The 21,173-nt window shown below is 41.6% G+C and overlaps 1 protein-coding gene across 2 annotated transcripts in view; it reads right to left on the reverse strand.

The window, feature by feature from the left end:
* Positions 1–21,173, reverse strand: part of ADCY8 (adenylate cyclase 8) — a 177,361-nt gene that overhangs the window by 58,809 nt on the left and 97,379 nt on the right. For both annotated transcript variants that reach the window (XM_034763626.1, XM_034763627.1), the window contains exons 5-7: positions 19,022–19,149; positions 8,446–8,604; positions 2,260–2,530 (exon numbers count right to left, since the gene is read on the reverse strand). In XM_034763626.1, coding sequence (XP_034619517.1) covers positions 2,260–2,530; positions 8,446–8,604; positions 19,022–19,149 — 558 coding nt within the window. The remainder of the gene's footprint in view (positions 1–2,259; positions 2,531–8,445; positions 8,605–19,021; positions 19,150–21,173) is intronic.

A 21,173-nucleotide genomic window follows, 5' to 3' on the forward strand; every position in this document is an offset into this window, starting at 1 on the left:
AACCTCAGCGTAATGCACAATCAAACCTAAGTCACAAGCCTGGTAACTTTAGCTTTTCTACATGTGTGTGATGTATAGACTGCTTACTTGGCCTCTAAATCAAATCTCATACCTCCACTCCACTCTCATAGGTCACCAGTCCAAAATAAATTAGGGGACAGAATATGAAATGTGATGAATTGGGGCTTGGAGGAGAGAAATCAGAAGAGACTCTAATCTGTCAGATTCTCACAGACTTGGCAAGACCTAGAATTAAGCCACAGGTTCCAGATGAGTTGAGTTACCCAAATCTTGTTGTAACTGATAATTTTTTAGTGAGGACATTTGAAAGGAACTGGCAAATACCAAAGCAGACCCAGTGCTTCGCTGTCGAACAGCTGCTTCTTGCATCTCCAACCTCCTCTGCTACAAGTGATCTTTCTTCTGATAATTAACATTATTAAATGCTTAATCTGTCCAAGGTTGACCAGCCCTTGGAGAAAGATACAAATTACTAGCATAATTCAAAGATGCCATTTGATTTCTAAGATTATATTCGCTTCAGACCACTATTAATGAACAATAATGCACACTATATTGATTTTACAATTGAAAATTACATAATTGAGTCATGCATGCAGTGACTGGCTAATTAGAGTTTCTACCCAGGTAATTAATTGTTATATAGTAAAAATGATTTATGCTTTTAATACTGGGATAAATAATAGTCAATCAAAATAGGGAGAAGCCATCTTCTGTTGATTTAGATTTGTTATGTTGCCATAAGGTGCAAATCCCTTTGAAGATACGTGCATTTATACACATTTCAGTAATTTTCATAGACTTTTTACTGGCTTGTTAGATGGAAGGAGGTCAACAATGGTATAAAACAATAGCTCTTTTTCTTCATTGTTAGCAACATGGTAAGGTACAGCTGAGAATATGGACAATGGGAGAATAGCCTAATCTGCAATTATCATTTGTTTGGCCTATAGAAATTGGAAAGGGAAAGAACAAGAAAAGGAGAATGTTGAGAGAAAAGTTAATCTTAGCAACATGCATGCACTCTTTCATTCCCAATGGAATGAAAATACAGATATAAGCTGACAAAATGATGTGAGAGCTGAAAGGAGTCGTACATGCAGATAAGCAAATACACAGATACCCATATAAAACGGATGTTTTATAATACAGCGAACTGTACCATGCACCATTTTAGTCTGAAAGGACATAGACTCTTCACAAAGAATTGATCACTTGTGAGGGTTTATCACTCTAGGCAAGAGACTGTTGACGAAGCATGATCTTCACGCAACAAAGCTTTAAGTTCTACAGACGTTTCAGACAACTAGAACTAAGTACATGCAGCAAAAGAAAGGAAATATCATGTCATTACAGATCTCTCACATACAAATGGAAGGCAACTCAAACTGATCTTGTTTCACTATGACTCATCAATCTTTCAAATGCAGTAGAAAGAGTGGTGTCTTAGGGCATTTTAACCTTTTCATCTTGAATTCCTTTTAAGCAGACAAGCTTCATAACTGATTTTATGACTGTGACAAATGATTGGATCCCAGAATGCGTACACCTAACATGAAATGCTTTTGAAAAGGATCTGATTGAGAGCAATCTAGAGAGACATTTCTTTCATGTTATTGCTCCATACTTCTGCTTAGCTAGTCAAGACTCCAGTAATCCCCTGTTGGGGAACCATAATTATGTCCAGGCCTCTTTTTTTAAGCTAATAAAGGAAGAATGTGAAGAATAGTGATACTGTTATCACAGGGTGCATATTAGTCCACAGCTCTTGACTTTGGCTCATGAATCGCCCTGTGCTATGTTTGCACATCCCACACAACATACACCTTCTTGTCTCGGCTTTGACAATGAATACAGTGTGCACTGAAACTATACTGTGTTGGCTAAATAGAAGTCACACATGGTGACTTGCCCATCTTGTGTCATTTAATGACATTGGTTTTACATTTAATTAACTGCTTTGAGGTTTGGTTCAATTAAAACTCAGCTGCATAGTATTTAATTTTAGATGGACCCAAAAAACCAACCCTTGCCCCTCCCTGCCATGAAACCCTGGCATTTCCCCGATTCTGATACATAGGTTAATTCTGTCCTGAGGCGATTTGTTTAATCATCTGCAGTTGTAGTACATGTTAGAGAAAAGGTTAAAGATGAATTTGTTTCCTCTGAGGCTTCCATTATTGAGACGCATTCAAGCATGCTTTCATAGTCGATGACATTAAGGAAAGTTTGACTTACGTTCTGTTTTCCCACTATGTTATCAAATGGGAGTTCAGGGCTCCATGATCCTTCTGTAAATGTTGCCCCACTGTTTCTCCTGTCTGAGATGCTGACAGATTCTTTCACAATGTCTTCAGGCAAAGTCAACAGACTCTCCTCGGGCTGTTTTATTAAATAGGTCTCAATGTTATGTTTCCTTAAGAATTCATTTCGTTCTTTACCGTGTCCTTCTTCAACTTTATAATCCCCATTCAGGCAGTCCAGAGTGGCTTTGGAGATGTGGATCCTCCTGCATGTATGACACAAGTGGTACTAGATGCTGATTGTGTATTTTGACAGGAAGGACTATCGAGAGCTTTATGTCATTATTTAACATTATAGATAAATGCTCTTTTTGGTACTACATATGATTTTACAGTAATTCAGCCTTATAAACTGTTACATTTTAGAGGTGCTGTGGAATCACTCACGATCCCCAAATTTCTTTATAAACACAGACTCCAGTACTGCAGTGGAAGCCCAAGGTCAAACTCTGGCACCAGCATGGAGCCCCACTCACGTCAGTGGGATTCCACGCAGGTGTAGGGATCGGCCCATGTTATTATTATTAATTATTTGGATTGAGGTAGCACTTAGGAGCCCCAGCCATGCACCTGGACCCCATTGTGCTAGGTACTATACAAACAGAACAGAACAGAAAGAGCCTCAAAAAGCTTACAACCTAAGTATAGGGCAAGGAACAACAAATGGGTGCAGACAGATTGAGGAGGGAGCACAAGAAAACAATGAGACACTATTGGTGAGCATGATATGCAGTGGTATCAGAGCATCACCAGGCTAACCTGGATCAGATTGCAGGATGGGGGCTTTAATACCAGAGCCTGATGCCATTATGATGAGTAGTACCTTACTCCAGGAGCAGTCCCATTGATTCCCATCAGACTACCCCCAGAGTGAGGTACTATTCAGTGTGAGCTATGGCAGTGGTTTTCAAACCGCGGGGCGTGACCCAGTACTGAGTCGCAGAACGTAAGGCACTGGGTCGCAGCGGCTCTGGTCAGCACTGCTGATCGGGCTGTTAAAAGTCCCCTTGGTGGTGCTGCCTGGCTATGGCTGGCTAGTCCCTACCTGTTCTGACACCGCGCTGTGCCCTGGAAGCGGCCAGCAGTAGGTCCGGCTCCTAGGCAAGGAGGTCACGGGGCTCCGTGTCCTGCCCCCGCCCCAAGCACCTGACTCCCCGAAACCTTTGCACTGCTTCTGAGAGATGCAGGAAATATGTTTTTGTATGGTAGTTTAAATGAGTTACTTGAAGTTCTGCATTAATACACCTAGTAAGGAATCTATTTGTCAAAAGACATTTCCTGAATCTTTTTTTTGGTCTGTATTGTGTCAGACATACTTGCTGATGGGTATTTTGAAATAAATTACCAAAATAATTGAAACTGGCGTGATTCTATTGTGTTATTTTGACAAATAGAATGCTGTGTTCAGAATTTTTAATTTTTTGGAACAGAATTCCCCCAGGAGTAACATATGTAGGAGATACACAGAGCTAGATTTTCCAGTGGGGTAAACTGGCATTGATTTCAATGGCTCTGTACTGGTTTACACAAGTGCAAGCTCTGGCCCATAATGTTTTCCATCCCACCTCTTTGCAACCCTAGTTTTGTGGCCTATTTGATGCCATTGCAGATTTATACTATGTAAAATCCTAGTGATAGACTTAGGAATTTGTGTAGTAAAAAGGGTATGGGTTTAACCCTTTGTGTTAGTGACTGCCTCCTGCAAGTTGCTGATTACACTTAACTCCTCTGAAGTGCCTGGAAGTGAAGGAATCCAGAAAAACACAGAATGAGGAGCTATATATAATATGAAACATAATTTCACAATAAAAAGCTCAAGAAATTTGAAATATTTATATCTCAATCCATTCAAAACCTAGGGCCGGATCTTCAGCTGATATAAATCAATGTCGCTGAATGGAAGTCAATGCATCTATGCCAATTTACCTCAGATCTGACCCATTATTTTTTCCAAAATGTCCACCGAGATTAATGGTCTCTAACAATAAAATGACTGTAAAAATTGTTTCCCAAAGGTAAGCAGCATTTGGCCTGGATTTGAAAAAACTGCTACCTGAGAAACAGACTTTGTTTCTAAGCTTATAAATCCAAAAAGGCTAAATTAATTTAAGTAAGGGACTAAATACAAAGAAGAATAGAAAACAATACATTAGTTGCTAGGGTGACTATCTTTGTGCTAAGTTTTAGTCTAATATAATTTCGGAAGATTGCATTATAAACTCCTGAAATATGGGGTTTATAATGGAAACGATAACAGCGCTAAGTGGAGCTGTGATTCTGGCTATTGATTTAATATACGTACCGGGACAAAATATTAATAAACCAGCCAGTAGAGTCAAGAATGGGTTCTGCTTCCACCTTACAAGCATTTGACTTTTCTTCATTCATTTAAAATGTATGTTGAAGAGGCCTGATTCTGGGCTCACTTGAAATGTGTAAATCAGCAACACTTGCACTGAAGTCAACAGATCGAACCCATTTTAGAAAAGGCAAGACCAGAATCAGGCGCAAGACTTTTGAACCTATTCATAAATAAGGGATCCTGAAAAACCAGTTATCATCTATGTTTTATGCAAGAACAAACAGGTTAATTCCAAGATGCACAGTGACACAGATCATGTATTAGAAATAACAGCCCTGCCTTTAATACACAGAAAAGCGGCTCTAAAAATAATATTCTGGGATTCCATATGTATTCTCTATCAGTGGGTTCTGGATCAAATTTGCTCATTTTAGAGCATATCCACACAAACACTTTCTGCATGCCGAGCTTCAGAATAAATCTCCAGAGTGCCAGGCACTAACTGCCCGTGTGTGCTGTGCTTATGCACGCTAAGAGGTCTCTGGCGCATATTGCAGTACTGTGGTTTGAAACAGCCATAGGTCAAAGTGCACTAGGGAACTTTTAGTGAGCAGCAGCATGGTCCCACACGGACACTTAGTGTGTGGGACGCTGAAGCGCTGTAATTAACACCCCAGCTAGCTGCGCAGCAAGTGCTTGTGTAGACATCCCCTAAGAAACACAGAAATGATTGATCTTTCATTGCAGCAAACTGCATCTGAGATCTGAAAGTAAAGTTGTATTCTTTGTGCTCCGAGTCTTTAGGTGTGAAATTCACCCCCTTGCCAGCTAAGGGACAGGTTTCAATGTATGCACCACTGAAGTCCCACTAAGCCCCTCTATTGAGGGCCTAGGTGGGATTTATATGGTTAGGGCACTACCAAATTCACAGTTGATTTTGGTCAATTTCACGGTCATAGGATGTTAAAAACCGTAAATTTCATGATTTCAGCTATTTAAATCTGAAATTTCACAGTGTTATCATTGTAGGGGTCCTGACCCAAAAAAGAGTTATGGAGGGGGGAGGGGGAATCGCAAGGTTATTGTACGGGGGTTACGGTACGGCTACCCTTACTTCTGTGCTGTTGCTGGCAGCGGCGATGCCTTCAGATCTGGGTGGCTGGAGAGCGGCAGCTGCTGGCCGAGATCCCAGCTCTGAAGGGCAGCGGCGCAGAAGGAAGGATGGCATGGTATGGTATTGCCACCCTTACTTCTGCGCTGCTGCTTTCAGAGTGGGGTGCCTGGCCAAAAGTCACCACCCTCCGACTGCCCAGCTGTGAAGGTAGTGCAGAAGTAAGGGTAGCAATACCGTGACCCACCTAAAATAACTTTGTGATATTCCCCCTCCCCCCGGAACCTTCTTTTGGGTCAGGAACCCCAGTTTGAGAAACACTGGTCTCCCCCATGAAATCTGTATGGTATAGGGTAAAAAACAGATTTCATGGGGGGAAACCAGATTTCACGGTCTGTGATGTGTTTTTCATGGCCGTGAATTCGGTAGGCCCTATGTATAGTGCATAGGCTTTGTGTTGTGCACTTTCAGCAAAGGGGTGAAATTCAACCCACTACAATACAGATTTGGGAAGCAGAACTTGGCTTGATCATTTTGCTAATGATGACAAGGCTGAGTGTGACACAGCTTGTTCCTCCATATCTGTATTGGTTCTGTGGGGGTAACACTAATGAATATGTGTTTTGTCACTCCAGTGTGCATGTGTGACTCAGGCACATACAGATCATATATGTTGGGAAAGGAGGAGTCATTTTTCTGAGCATAACCGCTCTTTACAAAACAATACTTAGAAACCAATTACAGGCAATACCAACAGATTGGTAAAATGACTCATTTCCCACTGACTTTAAAGACAATTATTCTGCAGTCAGTATGGGGGCAGGGGTACTGTATCTGCAATATCTCTATTACAGCCTGGAAACATGGCTTTTCCATGTATTGCTTAAGGCAGATCTAGGTTGAAGGGTGTTCTAAGGCATTCAAAGACCGGACCAGCCTAGCACAACTCCCACTGCAAGAACTGGCAGGCACACTAAACTTCATCTGTTCCAGAACGTCCCCAGATGTTGCTTCTCTGCTCCAAGGTCCTGACCCTACATCATTAAAATAAATAGGACTTTTGCCAGACACTCCAATGGGAACAGGACCGGAGCTTAAACAGGGATTTCTGTGGCCAGCATGGCACAATTGCTTGACCCTAACAGATCTCCAAAATGGTAAGTAGTCTGGCTGCAAAGGGTACTGAGAGTGGTTGACTAAGTAGGAATTGTGCATCTCAAAATGTGTTGAGATGCAGGTCATATGAGGCAGAAATAACTTTTCAGCCCTGGGGTGAAGCAGACACCTCAGATGAAGAAACACTAAGCAGATGGATGGCAATAAGTAGGTCCCTACATATACAATTGCTCCTGTAAAGGTCACAAAGCACAGATTAGCAGCTCAGAGCATCAAGTTAGTTGTGAACAATCTCTGCAGGGTACATTTTCCAACACTCCATGAAATTAGGTTGGCAGCTTATGAAAGATGCCACAATGCTCCCACATCTTGTGTAAAATCATGGGAAACTGCACCCATGTTCCTCACACCAGCATTTGGAACCAAAGGACTTAGGAGTGAAGTCTGCATGCTAGTCAGAAGAGAGAATCTTGAACCAAAGGTATCTGCATAAATCCAGTGTCAGATATGGTGTCACAGGGTGAGCTGGCCCTTTAATGGGTTTGGGCCTCACCCTCACCTGTGGCAGGTTTAATTCATCTCCTCAGGTAACGGGAATTAGTATAATGAGCATGAGAGGGGGGAACTCAGAGCCAGGTCTGCTAGAAAATATAATAGACCATTCAGAGGAGAGTCTAAAAGGGGCAGGAGGGGTGTTCCACACAAAGACACTCCCCATAGGGTCCCAAGCGGAGGCCTGAGATGTGCAAACCTGCAAATATCAGGAATCAGCTAGGAAGGCTGGAGTGAGGGGAGTAAGCTTGCGATGAGGGCTGGGACCAAGAATCCTGCCCCCAAGGACTATGATCTAGCTAGGAAGGCTGGATGTAAGATCTGTGTTGTTTTGTACCTTACATTAATAAACCAGACTCTTAAAAGGAAAGAATGATTGAGAAAACAACTGCAGCGTGATTAACGGGGAAAGGAAGGAAACTGAGGGAGCAGCAGGGCCTGAAGCCAGACTGGGTAAGCTAAGCTTCATTCAGGAATAGCTATTGGCTGAATACTATCACTGACTATTTGCAGAGGGCAACATTCCCTTTCCCACAGCCAGATCCACAACAACCAGGTTTGAAGGGCAGGCAAGACGGCAATGGAAATGAGATCCGTTGACCTTCCCAAAAGATCTGATCTGCATGCTGGGGGTCAGTTGGGGCAGTCAATGGCTATCTAACAGGAGGAGTTGGTATATGGGTATTTTGGAGGGAGGGATAGCTCAGTGGTTTGAGCATTGGCCTGCTAAACCCAGGATTGTAAATTCAATCCTTGAGGAGGGCTCTGGGGCAAAATCAGTACTTGGTCCTGCTAGTGAAGGCAGGGGGTGGGACTAGGCTGGACTCAACTTTCAAGGTCTCTTCCAGTTCTAGGAGATAGGATATCTCCATTATATTTGTGACAATCTTCTGACCAGCCTTTGCTAAGTGCCATTTTACAAATAGCACCAGAAGGATGCTTTAAACATTGCATCAAACCTATTTAAATACTGGAAAGAGAGTTAATTTGTCAAAGGCAAACAAAAATTATACAGCTGATGGGATCATTCTCCGTCTTACCCAGGAATGCCGCCTGACTCGAGTTTGTTTGCAATATCCACATCCCACGACCAGACATCAAACTGCCACTTCCGTAGGCCCAGCACCCCACACAGCACTGATCCAGAATGTATTCCGATCCGCATGTCAATGTCATGCTTTGTTCTTGACCTAACATACCTGTTTTTGTTAAAGGGTTAAATACACAAAGAAATACAAGATCAGCTCATGCAATCAACTCCATAGAAGGCTGTAACTATGATCCATGTGGAAAAGTCACATCTTCACTGCATCGTAACAGCTGTCCTGCAGGCCTTGCCAGATAACAGGGCAGCTGCAGAACTAACATCATTCAGAGGTTTTACGTGTTTAAAAAACGTAGTCTATAAAATGCAACACCCATTTGGCACATAGGGATACTTGATAGCCATGCACAATTAAGAGATAACATTCTGGGTGGCAGAGTATGTGCAGTCATAAAATGGTTCTGAAAGCTGGATTATCATAGAGGTGCTTAATTGCATGCATGGTTTGATGCACACGTATTATTCCTATTTTGCAGAAATATAAAGAGAGAGAGAAAGAGAGAGAGAGAGAGAGAGATGTTTAAATGGAAGCAACTGTAGGGTCTGCTGAGTCTTTTCCCAGAAAAGCGTAACTGAATATTTAACACACCAACAGAAACTATTACAGTTAAGATATACAATGTTCTCATTCTACCCTCCTCCTACTCTGAGTAACTCATTACTTTCCAAAATCTCCCTTTTCTGGCTGACATTTTCTAGGGTTGGTCTTCGCCCAAAGATGAAATATTTGTTAGAGGGTTTGGACAAAAATGCTCCTTAGAATATGAAGGGATTGAAAAAATATATACTTTTCCCATTATAACAAAAATTCTTGGGATCTTTTTTGAGCGGCTCTGCAGTCAAAACGGCTGGGGTTGCATAGCTAAAATCTGGCATGGAAATAAGCCTTATTAAAAGAAGTATCTTGGGCCATGTCTACACTATGGGGACTATAGCAGCACAGCCATGGTGTCTTAGCTTTACCGGCATAAACGTATAGTGTAGATGCAGCCTACAGTGGGCTTGTTTGTCCATCGCTGTTGGAACACCACCTACCTGAGCAACAGTAGCTCTGTGGATGGAAGCATTCTTCCATTGACCTAGTTGTGTCTCCATTGGGAATTAGGACAACATGGATTTTTCGCACCGCGGAGTGCCATAGCTACCTCAACTTAAATTTTAAGCATAGACCAAGCCTTGGGGTGTGCTTGTAAAAATTGGTGAGGATTTGCCCAATTGAAAATTGTACCCTGCACACTCACAGAGTACATTTTGCACAGGGCTTTTCATGAAGCTCATAAAATATGCAGCTAATGGAGGTTGCATTATGTATTCACGCATGACTATCTTAGTTATGTAGCAAAGATGCCAACGCCCCGGCAGATCTTCTGAAATGTGATAGGGCTAGGGAGCATTACTTTGCTCTTTGTATGGTTTGCAGAAAGAAGCTCTCCTCTGATATGTTTTAAATGTGCCAGGCCTGAGGGAAGAGCAAAGTGCCTTCCCCAATTTCCCAACATACCAGGTTCACAAGGAGAGGTGCTTACTTCGGTAGATCCCTAAGGGGCATGGGACATGACATGTCCAGGTTGCCCATAATACAGATAGTTCCAGATTTAGGAACCTGCATGCACCATTGCCGTTTTTTTCCCAGTCCAAGAGATATTGTGCACACAAAGCCAATGTTAAGAGACTGTTACAATTGTCTGGAAAACAGGAAATGCCAGAGATAAGCTGCATAAACAATCCTCAGCTCTGTCCTGTTGTGTGTATGCATCATGGTAAAGTCCACTTTACAAAAATCGCCCTGAGTTGACATTACTAGGCAACTTTGTTAACAGTCTCAGAAAGGAAATTATGTGCTTGATAATCAGCTGGTTTAAATCAATGTAGCTCTACTGAAGTAAATGGAGCTCCACTAGATGAAGACCTGAGCCAAAAGATGGATTTACAATGATCTTACACTAAATTAGTACCTTCCTTTCAGACTGATTCCAATGCAGTGTATGTAGAGACACTAAACTAACTTTGCACCCCAGAGGTGGTCCTTCCAAGTGAGAGTTGAGGCACTTTGGCTGGGCACTGTGGAGCAGCTCACAATAAGTTACCTGTGCTATACCTACTGGGAGGACAAAGAGAGTAATGTCTTCAGAGCTGTCAATCTGACACTATTAATGAACTCTAAATTTGCCTTTAAAAAAACCCACTACTGTTTGCACTAACTAACATCCTTCCTGGCAGTCTTGGAATAAATTAAGTGCACGGCAGGCTGAAATTTGCTATTTCTTCATACAAGTCCCAGTCCTGCTACCACTGAAGTCAATGGCAATGGTGCACGATCATACCTTAGGACAGACAAAGAATAAACAGAGCTATTTCACGATTCCTGAGCTGCACATCATAGGCTCAAATCTGACCTAGTCAGATCATGTCTAGGGACAAAAGGATAAATCGCTCGTTTCCATTCAATCCTTGGCCTTTGATTGCTGTCAACAAGGACATCAATGTAGTGTGTGAAATTGAGTTTCAAAAAGGAAGAGAAATTATATAAAAATGAGAGGATTCACAGAAAAAGCAATTCACCTTTATTGTCCTCTCCTGCACATTTTCTGAGAAAAACGATGACTATAATATGTTCTTATGCAGCTGTTATCCTGCTAGCCCAGCACTTACTCGTCAGATCCAGACACCAGGAGGTCTCAGTGACCTTGGCAAGAGGGGTAGACTGAGATTTACACATTGAAAAGCTATTTTTGGCACATTTCCTCCAATGTATTGAACAAAAACATGTTTCTCTATAAACAAGAAGCACCTCTGGCTTTCTTACTCCACCAGCGTTTTGTTCAAACACGCCTATTGTGGCAAATGACTTGCCAGTGGCTCTTGGACTATTGTCTCTTGGGATTCTGAATTTTCCTCTGCACAATTTTGTCATTTTTTACATTTTATTTTTAGGATTTTCACCTTTTTGAATCCAGTGCCAAAACTGGCATCTGAAAGAACAACTTATTCTTCTCTAGCATTATTGACTGGGAATTAAGAGCAAATTTCAGCATGGCATGTCCAGAGTTAGGGCCTGGCCCTTGATCTTTCAATCTACAGTATCTATCAAAGGTATGGTACTCCTTTTCAGCCCTCCTCTTCAGTCAACATCAGAGAGAGGAAAGAGAAAGAAGCTTTCTAACTTGAGAAGTGCCCATTGGGCACTGAAACAGGGCCCTGGCTGAAAGGAGAGTATATGGTGTGAACGAAGCCTATGAACACGTCTTGGAGTTACTGGAGAGGAAAGAGACTACCTGCATTTGAGAAGTGACTGTTTTTGTGTGGTTAGAGATTTGTTGACCAGCCAGACCTAAGCCTTGGAAAAGATAATGGATAGGCCTTACATAATGGATAGAGCTGCTTGGAAAAATTCCAATGAAACAATTTTTCATTGGAATTTCCCGAGATGTCAAAATAAAAAAATTCTGCAGAGACAGTTTGATTTTGGCAAAACTCCCACTGACTTCAATGGGACCTTGAGATTTTCTTCCTGGTCAGCATTCTCTGATTAGTAATTAGGTTCGGTAGCTGTTAATAAAAGGCTTTTCTGTGTGCATGAAGAATTTGAGCTGAAAGTCAGAAATTTGCCTACTTGCTGATTTAAGAATGCATTTATATATTGTCATACTTTCCTATTGCTACCCGAATACCAGATTCTTTGGGACTTTGGCCAATGCAGTTTAGTTTGTAAGCTCTCCCAGGCAAAGAAAACCTTGGGTGTAAAAGCATATAATGTACTATTGGTGCTAGATAAAAAATAAAGCCATGATTTGTGTAAGCCTAACATTGTGAACATTATATATCTAATGGGATAGTAACTGCTTTTAATTTAAAGCTAAATAAGGTCTAATTACAAACAAACAATGAAACAAACAAACAACTTTTGTGATCCGACTGGTTGATTTGTGGAAATTTCTCAAAAGAACTTAAGTGCTTTTTTCATATTGATATGAAACAGAAGTGGGCAAATGAATTGGGCATGTAGTCTATACAGGGTGATTCTGGGAACTGTGTTTTATTTGGAAAGGAAACTACTATTATTTGTATTTTAAAAGTTAGATAGCAGAATGCACTAAATTACTGAATGGCTTGCAAAATGTGGCTAAGATCCAAACACTCATAGGATAGAATACTTTGTAGATGGCCCTAACACAAGGTCAAGTAGCTGTCTAATGCAAAATTACACTCTGGGCCCTGTATAATTTAGAGCAGCTTCAGGGATGGATTTACTCTGGAATTACACTGTTAGAGCTGATATGAGTAACATCACTATCTGTAGAGGTTCTTATACCATGCTCATCACTGAATGCCTATGAGCTGATATTGTAGTAATACACATTACAATAAAGTCATGGAATACATTGCGGTTTATGTGTCAGTATTCTCTAACAAAAACATTATACATTTGTATGCAATTCCACAAATTCAAGCATAAACCATTAGAAGTCTGTGCCTTTCCATTTTCTAATTACACTATAACACTACATCAAATAATTACATTGCCATGCCATATTTCCAATTTTGTTCCTATTATTTTTTCATAACATGTCTTAAGATGGTGGGTATCGGGGGAGGGAGGACATTTAAGAATTAAATTAGGGTAGTATTAACTATAAAACAAAAAACAGGAGCTATGTCAATTTATACCACCTGAGGACCTGGCCCTAGAGTTCTAAGCAAATAGTTGTGTGTATCTTTTGTTTTGTTCTGATGTCCACATTTCCCATTCCCTATCTTCACGGCAACTATGCTCATTTTTATACCAGCTGAGGATCTAGCCCTATATGATTAGCAAAGCCAACTAGAAAAGGCATCTAATTTTGGATCATTTGTGCTATGCCAGGGAGTTCAAAAACAACTTTTGAACATTTTAGTGCCAAGGCACTTTCTTTACTGTATGTAAATCACTCTCTGAATTCATATATAACAGAATAAGGGGTAGGTGGGTCAGGTTTCTCAACAGACCAAGAGAACAGGTCAAAAAGCAGTTGTTTCTTGGGAAACAGCAGGAAATTTGGCAGGTCTGCTACTGAGATCATGCATAGTAGCTGCTTTTCTTGAATTAATGTTATGACTATTAGAGACTACGCATAGATAGACTGGTTTATAATGAAGACAAGCTGTTATACTGTTTCCAGAGTTGAGTTTCAGTTGTGTGGTGAGACTACTTTGGTCATAATAAATATTCTTTCAGCTGGCACTTTAGTGGGCAGGTATCCCAGACACTAAGCCATCCAAGACTCCTTGACCTGCAAAATAAGTGTGTTGGTAAAGTTTGTTTGGATTTCCACTACTGTGCAGGGAGACCCCGGTCCCTCTGATGGCAGAACTGACACAGCCTCCCAACCTCCCTTCTCCTAGTGAACTAAGCTTCAGGAACAAAGAAATTCCAGGGGGGAGTTAGCCCCAGGCCCAGAGAAATTCAAGCCAGCTGAGCAATCACAGAAGCTGGTTCAACACAGACTGTTGGCCACCTATGTTATCATAGATTTATAGAGTTTAAGGCCGGAAGAGACCATCTAGTGTGCACCATCCTGAATATCACAGGCCATTACATTTCACCCACTTAGCCCTGTATTGAGGCCAATAGCTTGTGTTTGGCCAAAGCGTATCTCCCAGAAAGTCATCCAGTCTTTATTTGAGGGTGTCAAGAGATGAAGAATCCACCACTTCCCTGGGGAGTTTGTTCCAATAGTTAATCAACCTCCCTGTTAAATATTTGTGCCTTATTTCTAATTTGAATTTTTCTGGCTTCAGCTTCCAGCCACTGGTTCTTGTTATGTCTTTCTCTTCTCTCACTGCAAGGCATTTTTTCCCAGCCCTCAAATCAACATCCTTTGAAAAATGAGGACTGCAGAAGTGGATGCAGTATTCCTGTGTTGGTCTCACCATCCTCAGGCCATTTCTTCAATTTTCACTCTGGATATTCTCTGCCTTGTGCTGATTGGCTGTTTGCTCTACTTCCCCTCCAGATGCCACTCTTAAGGTTTCCTCAGCTCAGCCTCACTCCCTTGGCCTTCCATGCTCCCACTCCAGCCTTCCGCCCTTATCTCCCAGACCTATCCCCAGCACCTTCCTCCCTTCATCTTTTCAGTTATCCAATCCTCTCCTAACTTAACCTCACCCATATCATTAACCCCCCATCACAAAATAAACCCACCAACCCTTGCCCCCTGTAGCACAGAACATGATATTTGGAAGCCACCACACTGTTCACTCTGCTTATGTGTGCCATCCCTTTCCCCTATCCTTTGTCCGTTTTGTCTATTTAGACCATTGGGGCAGGGAAAGTCTTTCACCATGTGTTTGCACAGCGCATGGTACAAGAAGATCCTTTTCTTATTTAGCCTCTAGACCCAAATTATTGTTATAATTTATTTGTGTTATAATAATCCAAATGATCTGACATAAGATAGAATAAAGGGCTGCAGAGATAGTAGATTCTATTCTTGCTAGGTCCTCAGCAGCACTGTCTTCTTCTTCTGTTAAATTCAAGTATATCCATAGAGCTGCATGGGAAGTGGTCAAAGCTTAGAACTGCACAAGCAGCATTGCCCAGCAGTCCGATTCTGGTTATTGGAACTTCCATGTAAATATTTTCCACCCTTCAAGAAAGGCTTGAATTGAGCTAACTGGCCTAACTGTGTCTCTGATCTAATCTCCTGTGGAGTCCTCCAAATATTTTGTGCCTAGAAGATATTTCTTTTGTGAAGCCTTCAGGAAAAGAAAAGACATCCCATAACCACCAAAATGTAACCACTGGCAGGATTTCGTTCAGACCCGTCATGCCAATAATAAGCTCTGCAGGGGTCAGTTCAAAAGCCTTCAGTACACACAAGTTTTTCCATTCTAGCCGTGCGAGTGATTTCAGTTTGGAATGATAGATTTTTGTAGGTAATGCCAGGCTGTCTCTCAAACATGTAAAAGGCAGAGTTTGCTTGGATGATGATGATAGCTCCCAGAAGGCCCCAGGGATATTGAAGTCCCACTGTGCACTGTACAAGCACACAGGACCGGCTCCAGGGTTTTTGCCGCCCCAAGAGGCGGAAAAAAAAAAAAAGCCACGATCGCAATCGCGATTGGTGGCACTCCAGCGGCAGCTCCACTGCGCGCTTTCTTCTTCGGCGGGAATTCGGCGGCAGGTGCTTTCCTTCGAGAGGGATCCGCCGCCGAATTGCCATGGAACAGCCCGACGTGCCGCCCCTTCCCCTGGGCCGCCCCAAGCACCTGCTTGCTGGGCTGGTGCCTGGAGCCGGCCCTGCAAGCACATAGTAAGATCCCCCTGCCCCAAAGTCTTTGTAATCTAGATTGACAAGACAGAAAAAAGGGTGGGAGAAAGAAAGAATGATCATTTCCCCCACTTACAGGTGGGGAACTGAGATACAGAGATTAAAGCTGGGATCTTTAAAGGAGCCTGTGAGAGTCTGGCCAGTTAATTTGGACTGGGATGGTCAAAAGTGCCTAAGGAACTTAGGCTCACAACTCCAACTGAATTTAACTATTACTAAACTTATTAAAACTATGATAAACTATATATTACCATAGTGACTAGAGACCAGCTGCTGGAGTGGTAAATAATGAAGAGAACAAGTCACTGTTACAGAGTGATCTGGATCACTTGGTAAACTGGGGCAAGCAAACAATATGTGTTTTAATATGGTTAAATGGAAATGCATCCAACTAGGAACAAAGAATGTAGGCCACACTTACAGGATGCATGACTCGATCCTGGGAAGCAGAAACTCTGAAAAAGATTTGAGGGTTCTGGGAATAATCAGCTGAACATGAGCTCCCAGTGTGATGCTGTGGCCTAAAGAGCTAATGCGATCTTGGGATGCCTAAACAGGGGAATCTCGGGTAAGAGCAGAAAGGTTATTTTACCTCTGTATTTGGCACTGGTGAGACTGTTGCTGGAATACTGTGTCTAGTTCTGGTGCCTACAATTCAAGAAGGGGCTGTTGATAAATTGCAGAGGGGTCACACAAGAACGATTGAAGGATTAGAAAACATGCTTTATAGGATAGACTCAAGGAGCTCAATCTTTTTAGCTTAACAAAAAGAAGGTTACGGGGTAACTTGATTACAGTCTAAAAATATCTAGATGTGTAACAAATATTTAATATGGGCTTTTCAATCTACCAGAGAAAGGTACAACATGATCCTGGGGCTGGAAGTTGAAGATAGACAAATTCAGACTAGAAATAAGACATAATTTTGAACAGGGAGAATAATTAACAATTGGAACAATTTACCAAAGGTTGTGGTGGATTCTTCATCACTGAAGATTTTTCATCAAGCTTGGATGTTTTTCTAAAAGTTATGCTCTAGAAATTATTTTGGGGATGTTCTATGGCCTGTTACAAAGGAGGTCAGACTAGATGATCACAATGGTCTTTTTTGGCTTTGGACTCCTTGAAAAAGCCTAATCAGTAATGAGGCTCCAATGTGCTAAATGCTGCACAAATATATAAGGAGACATGGGTCTCTGCCCCCAAGGAATTTACAATCATAGAGGAAAAGTGACCTATGAAGGACTTGGCAGAGGGTGTGCTGTCAAGTTTGTACAATTGACTTTATCTATATAAGAGAGACAAGGTGGGTGAGGTAACCTCTTTTATTGGACAAGCTTTTGATCCACACAGAGCTCTTCTTCAGGTCTGGGAAAGGAACTCCCAGTGTCACAGCAAAATTCAAGGTGGAACAGATTGTTTAGCCTAAGTAGGTAGCACATATTGTAAGGGAGCTTTCAAGGTACAGTGGCCTGTTAACACCTCTGCAGTCTTAGGACAAAAAGAGGGGGTTAGCGGGTTACTACGCTGCATATATTTATATATACAACTGAAATACATAATATTACTCATAGGGCTTGTCTTCACTACTGGAAGTCGACCTAAGTTATGCTATTCCAGCTACATGAATAACATAGCTGGAGTCGACGTACCTTAGGTCGACTTACTCCTGTGTCTTCACAGCGCTGTGTCGACGGGAGACGCTCTCCCGCTGACTTCCCTTACTCTTCTCGGGGAGCTGGACTACCAGAGTCAACTGGACAGCGCTCTGCTGTCGATTTAGCGGGTCTTAGACCCGCTAAATCAACACCTGCTCTATCGATTGCAGCAGCGTCGATCTCCTCAGTAGTGAAGACAAGCCCATAGATAGCTTTTTTCCACCTATAATTTCCGTGATTTGTGCTTTATACTTTGGTTGTGGGACCCGAAGCAAAATACCCACCACACTCTGCAATATTTGGTCTGTTAGTTTTGTCGGCTCCCTTCCTACAGATAAGTAACAGCAAGGTCCATTATTTAGTTGCATTTTTATTAATTATCTTCAAGCTCCATTTAAATTCAGGACACAGTAGTATAGTGCAGTCCACCGTAACTCTCTAATTCCGTGGGACACATCAGGGATTAGGAAGGTCGGCAGGTGGAAAGGTGGGAAAAAACAGGAAATGGAACACACAAGAGGCTGGATAGGAAAACAGCAGTAATACAAAGAGGAGTTTTGGTGCGGGACTCACTGGTTTGATAAGGAAGGCCACAACAGGAGGAGCAATAGGAGAAGGATGCACTGGACCAAAAAGTGGGTGGTTTTGAGGCGATGGGTGAAAAAGGCTGAGAATGCTTCTTTTGTAGCACTGGAAATTGGGCACTAGCGGGGCAAAATACTTGACTATAAATAGGCTGCTGAAGCCTGATAGATTCAGTGCACATATCGGATCAAAATATGCAGAACTGGCATTAGGCATAAGCAGACTAAGCAATTGCTTTGGGCCATGAGCAGCTCATGGGGCCCCCTATTAATTATTAGTATGTGTTGTGTGTGTGGGGGGTGCTCCCTGCTTAGGGCTCCCAATGGGCTTGGATCACCTCTAAATACTGTACGAGATCAGAAACAAAGCTATCTACATACCGGAGGTTCAAGCTTTAACTAAAACTTTCATAGCTCCTGTGGAGTTAAGGGGCAACCTTAACGTAATAAGCAATGCCTATTTAGCTGACGAATCTTATACCACTTATAAATTTCTCTCTGACCTATTATTCAGATAAAGCCATTGCCCTTGCTGTCTATTTACTGATCTTTGATTGTCAAAGGGATTATAGAAAATGAGCCAGCCTTGTTTTATCCTAAGCAACCTCATCTTAAAAACACTGAACATGAATAACTGCTAAATTCCAATCTGTGGAAAGACAATGGCCATTGTCTCCTCCTCCACCTTCTTACTATCATCGTAGATATTATGTTATAGGTTCTAAATCATAGTATTTTACTTAAATGTATTCAGGTTTTATGAATGTGGACCTGGCGCTGTTTCACAGATAAAAAAAATTTCTGTCTTGCGCCAGTAAGTCGCCAATCCATCTCTGAAGCCAATGCGCCATCAAGACAATATTTGAAGATTTACTCTGTCTAGCAATAAAAATGCTTACATAACAGACCACGGGACAGTAGCAACAACACAAAAAGAGGACAACAAAGAAAAGAATTACCTGATAGTTTTGATCATGCTGAGTCCCATTTCAACACAACAGTGGGCATGGTCTTGGCGAGGTTCCGGGAGCCCAGAAACACAGTAGTAACAGTCCCCCAGGATCTTAATTCTAAGGCAATGATGTTCCTAAATTAAATGTATCAAAACAGAAAGATTTTTAGTAATGGGTTTGTATTTGCAACACAAGCATGGAGGTGGCGGTGAAAAAACATTGGAAGGAAATGTAAAAGGTTTTCACTATACTCGGTGTGTGTATGTGTGTAACTAATACTATCTTGATTTGTTCTGATTTTGAAAATTAGTGCCTTTGTACTTCCATTATATATAAATTACTTATTTTTTGTGGGTGTCTGAAGTTCTTATTGCAGGTGTGTGTAGTTCTTAGCAGGGTTGGGTAAGAAGCTAGGCAAAGGTCCCAGAAGCTGCACACTGGGTTAATTAGAGTCTCACATTTAGGAAACCACAGAAATATATAGGGATTGATCCATACCACAGTGTGCCCCCCTTCCACTGACTTCACTGGGCATGGATCAGGCCCACAGAGAGGAACAACACATTCCCTGTCTGGGAAGTTATTGAACATTGGGGACAGGGAATAAACAATGTAGTAGGAAGGAATTCCCAGGGTTTTCCTCCTCTACCTCTGTCCCTTACAAACAAATCTGACAATATATCCAGCAATGGAATGTTGTTCATTACATATAATTATATTAAGAAAACGGTTTCTTAGTTTCTCATGAAGCAATTACTGAATGAATGCTACAGGCAATGTTTTGGAGCACCTCCACCCCTCTGTGACAGAGTGCTAGGTATGAAAGCCTATCAGCACTCTGTTCACAGCCGCTCCAATCAGGGAAAGCAGATTGGAGTTTACTAAGCAGAAGTATGCCTAATCTGTGGGTGGGGCAGGGCAGAAAGGCTGATTAAGCCATTAGCCAGAGCCCACAAATAGGCACAGGAAGTAAGTAAAAAGGGGGAAGCAGGCAGTAAGAGGGAGAGAGAGATTGCTCTCCTCTGCTTGTTAACAGCATTATGTATGTTGTGAAGATGGTGGGACTCCTTTATAAATAAACTGTATAAGGTGTTGGACCAGCACAAGGGTCTCTGCATAGTCTGACGACCGAGAGAGAAGCAGGACCAAGGAGGACCTGTTATACCCTCCCTTCAAGATTTTTGTTAAAGTGAAAAAACAAGTTTAAATAGTTAGATTTAAAGAGTTATTTATTTTGGTTTGGATTTCTTTTTTTTCTGTTATCTCTTCGTTCAGGTCCGCAAGGCAAGAAAATACAGAACAGCAAGACCTTTTGAATCTTATCCCCCGGAGCATTTTCCACTTCTTTTAAAAAAAAGTTTTTGCTTCCAATACAATTGCAGACATTCCCAGAGCTTGATACAATACCCATTGAAGTCAGCAGACTCCCATTGATTTCAATGGGCTTTGGATGAGGCCTATATTCCAAAATAAAATAAAAAAACAGATGTCCTTGGTCACAGATACAGTACATATTTATTTGCATACCATCCAACTAGAAATCTTCTTCAATTTCAAGGGAAAATATAGTATTTCATCATATATAAAGATATTACTGGACTCTATAGTAATGACGGAAGCACCATATTATCCTGTTTTTACATCATTACTTTGGCATATCCTTTTCCAGTGAAACAGCACTCAGAAACAACCAAATATTCACGGGTTCCACTCTCCACTGTAGTTGATGAAATAAAATTCATTTTTACCAAATCCCCAACCCACCAAAGCACTTACAATTGTGTTCAATTGTAAGCACATGCTTACGTGCTTTGCTGGATTGTGGTCTATGGTTGAGAGTCAATGTACTGTAATTGGAATTACAGGGTTCAGGGGTACAAATGTGGATATTCTAGAGCTGGACGAGACTTTTCATGATGAAAAGTAGTTTAAAGAATAAGTGCACTTTAACACCAGATGAGCGTATGTTTGTATGGTAGCAGGAAAGCCTTGCAGTAAAGAAGCAAACATACAAGGGAAGCAGTGTAGAGATTTCTTAAGCTCCTGCATTAACTATAAAATTTGGTCTCCTTTATCTATAATATCTATCCCTTTTCTCCTTGATGTCCCAAGCAACCTCCCAGGTAAGCTGTACTTCAATCAAAAGAAATGGAGTGAG

Source organism: Trachemys scripta, chromosome 2, assembly GCF_013100865.1.
Source record: "Trachemys scripta elegans isolate TJP31775 chromosome 2, CAS_Tse_1.0, whole genome shotgun sequence".
Taxonomy (NCBI): Eukaryota; Metazoa; Chordata; order Testudines; family Emydidae; genus Trachemys; species Trachemys scripta.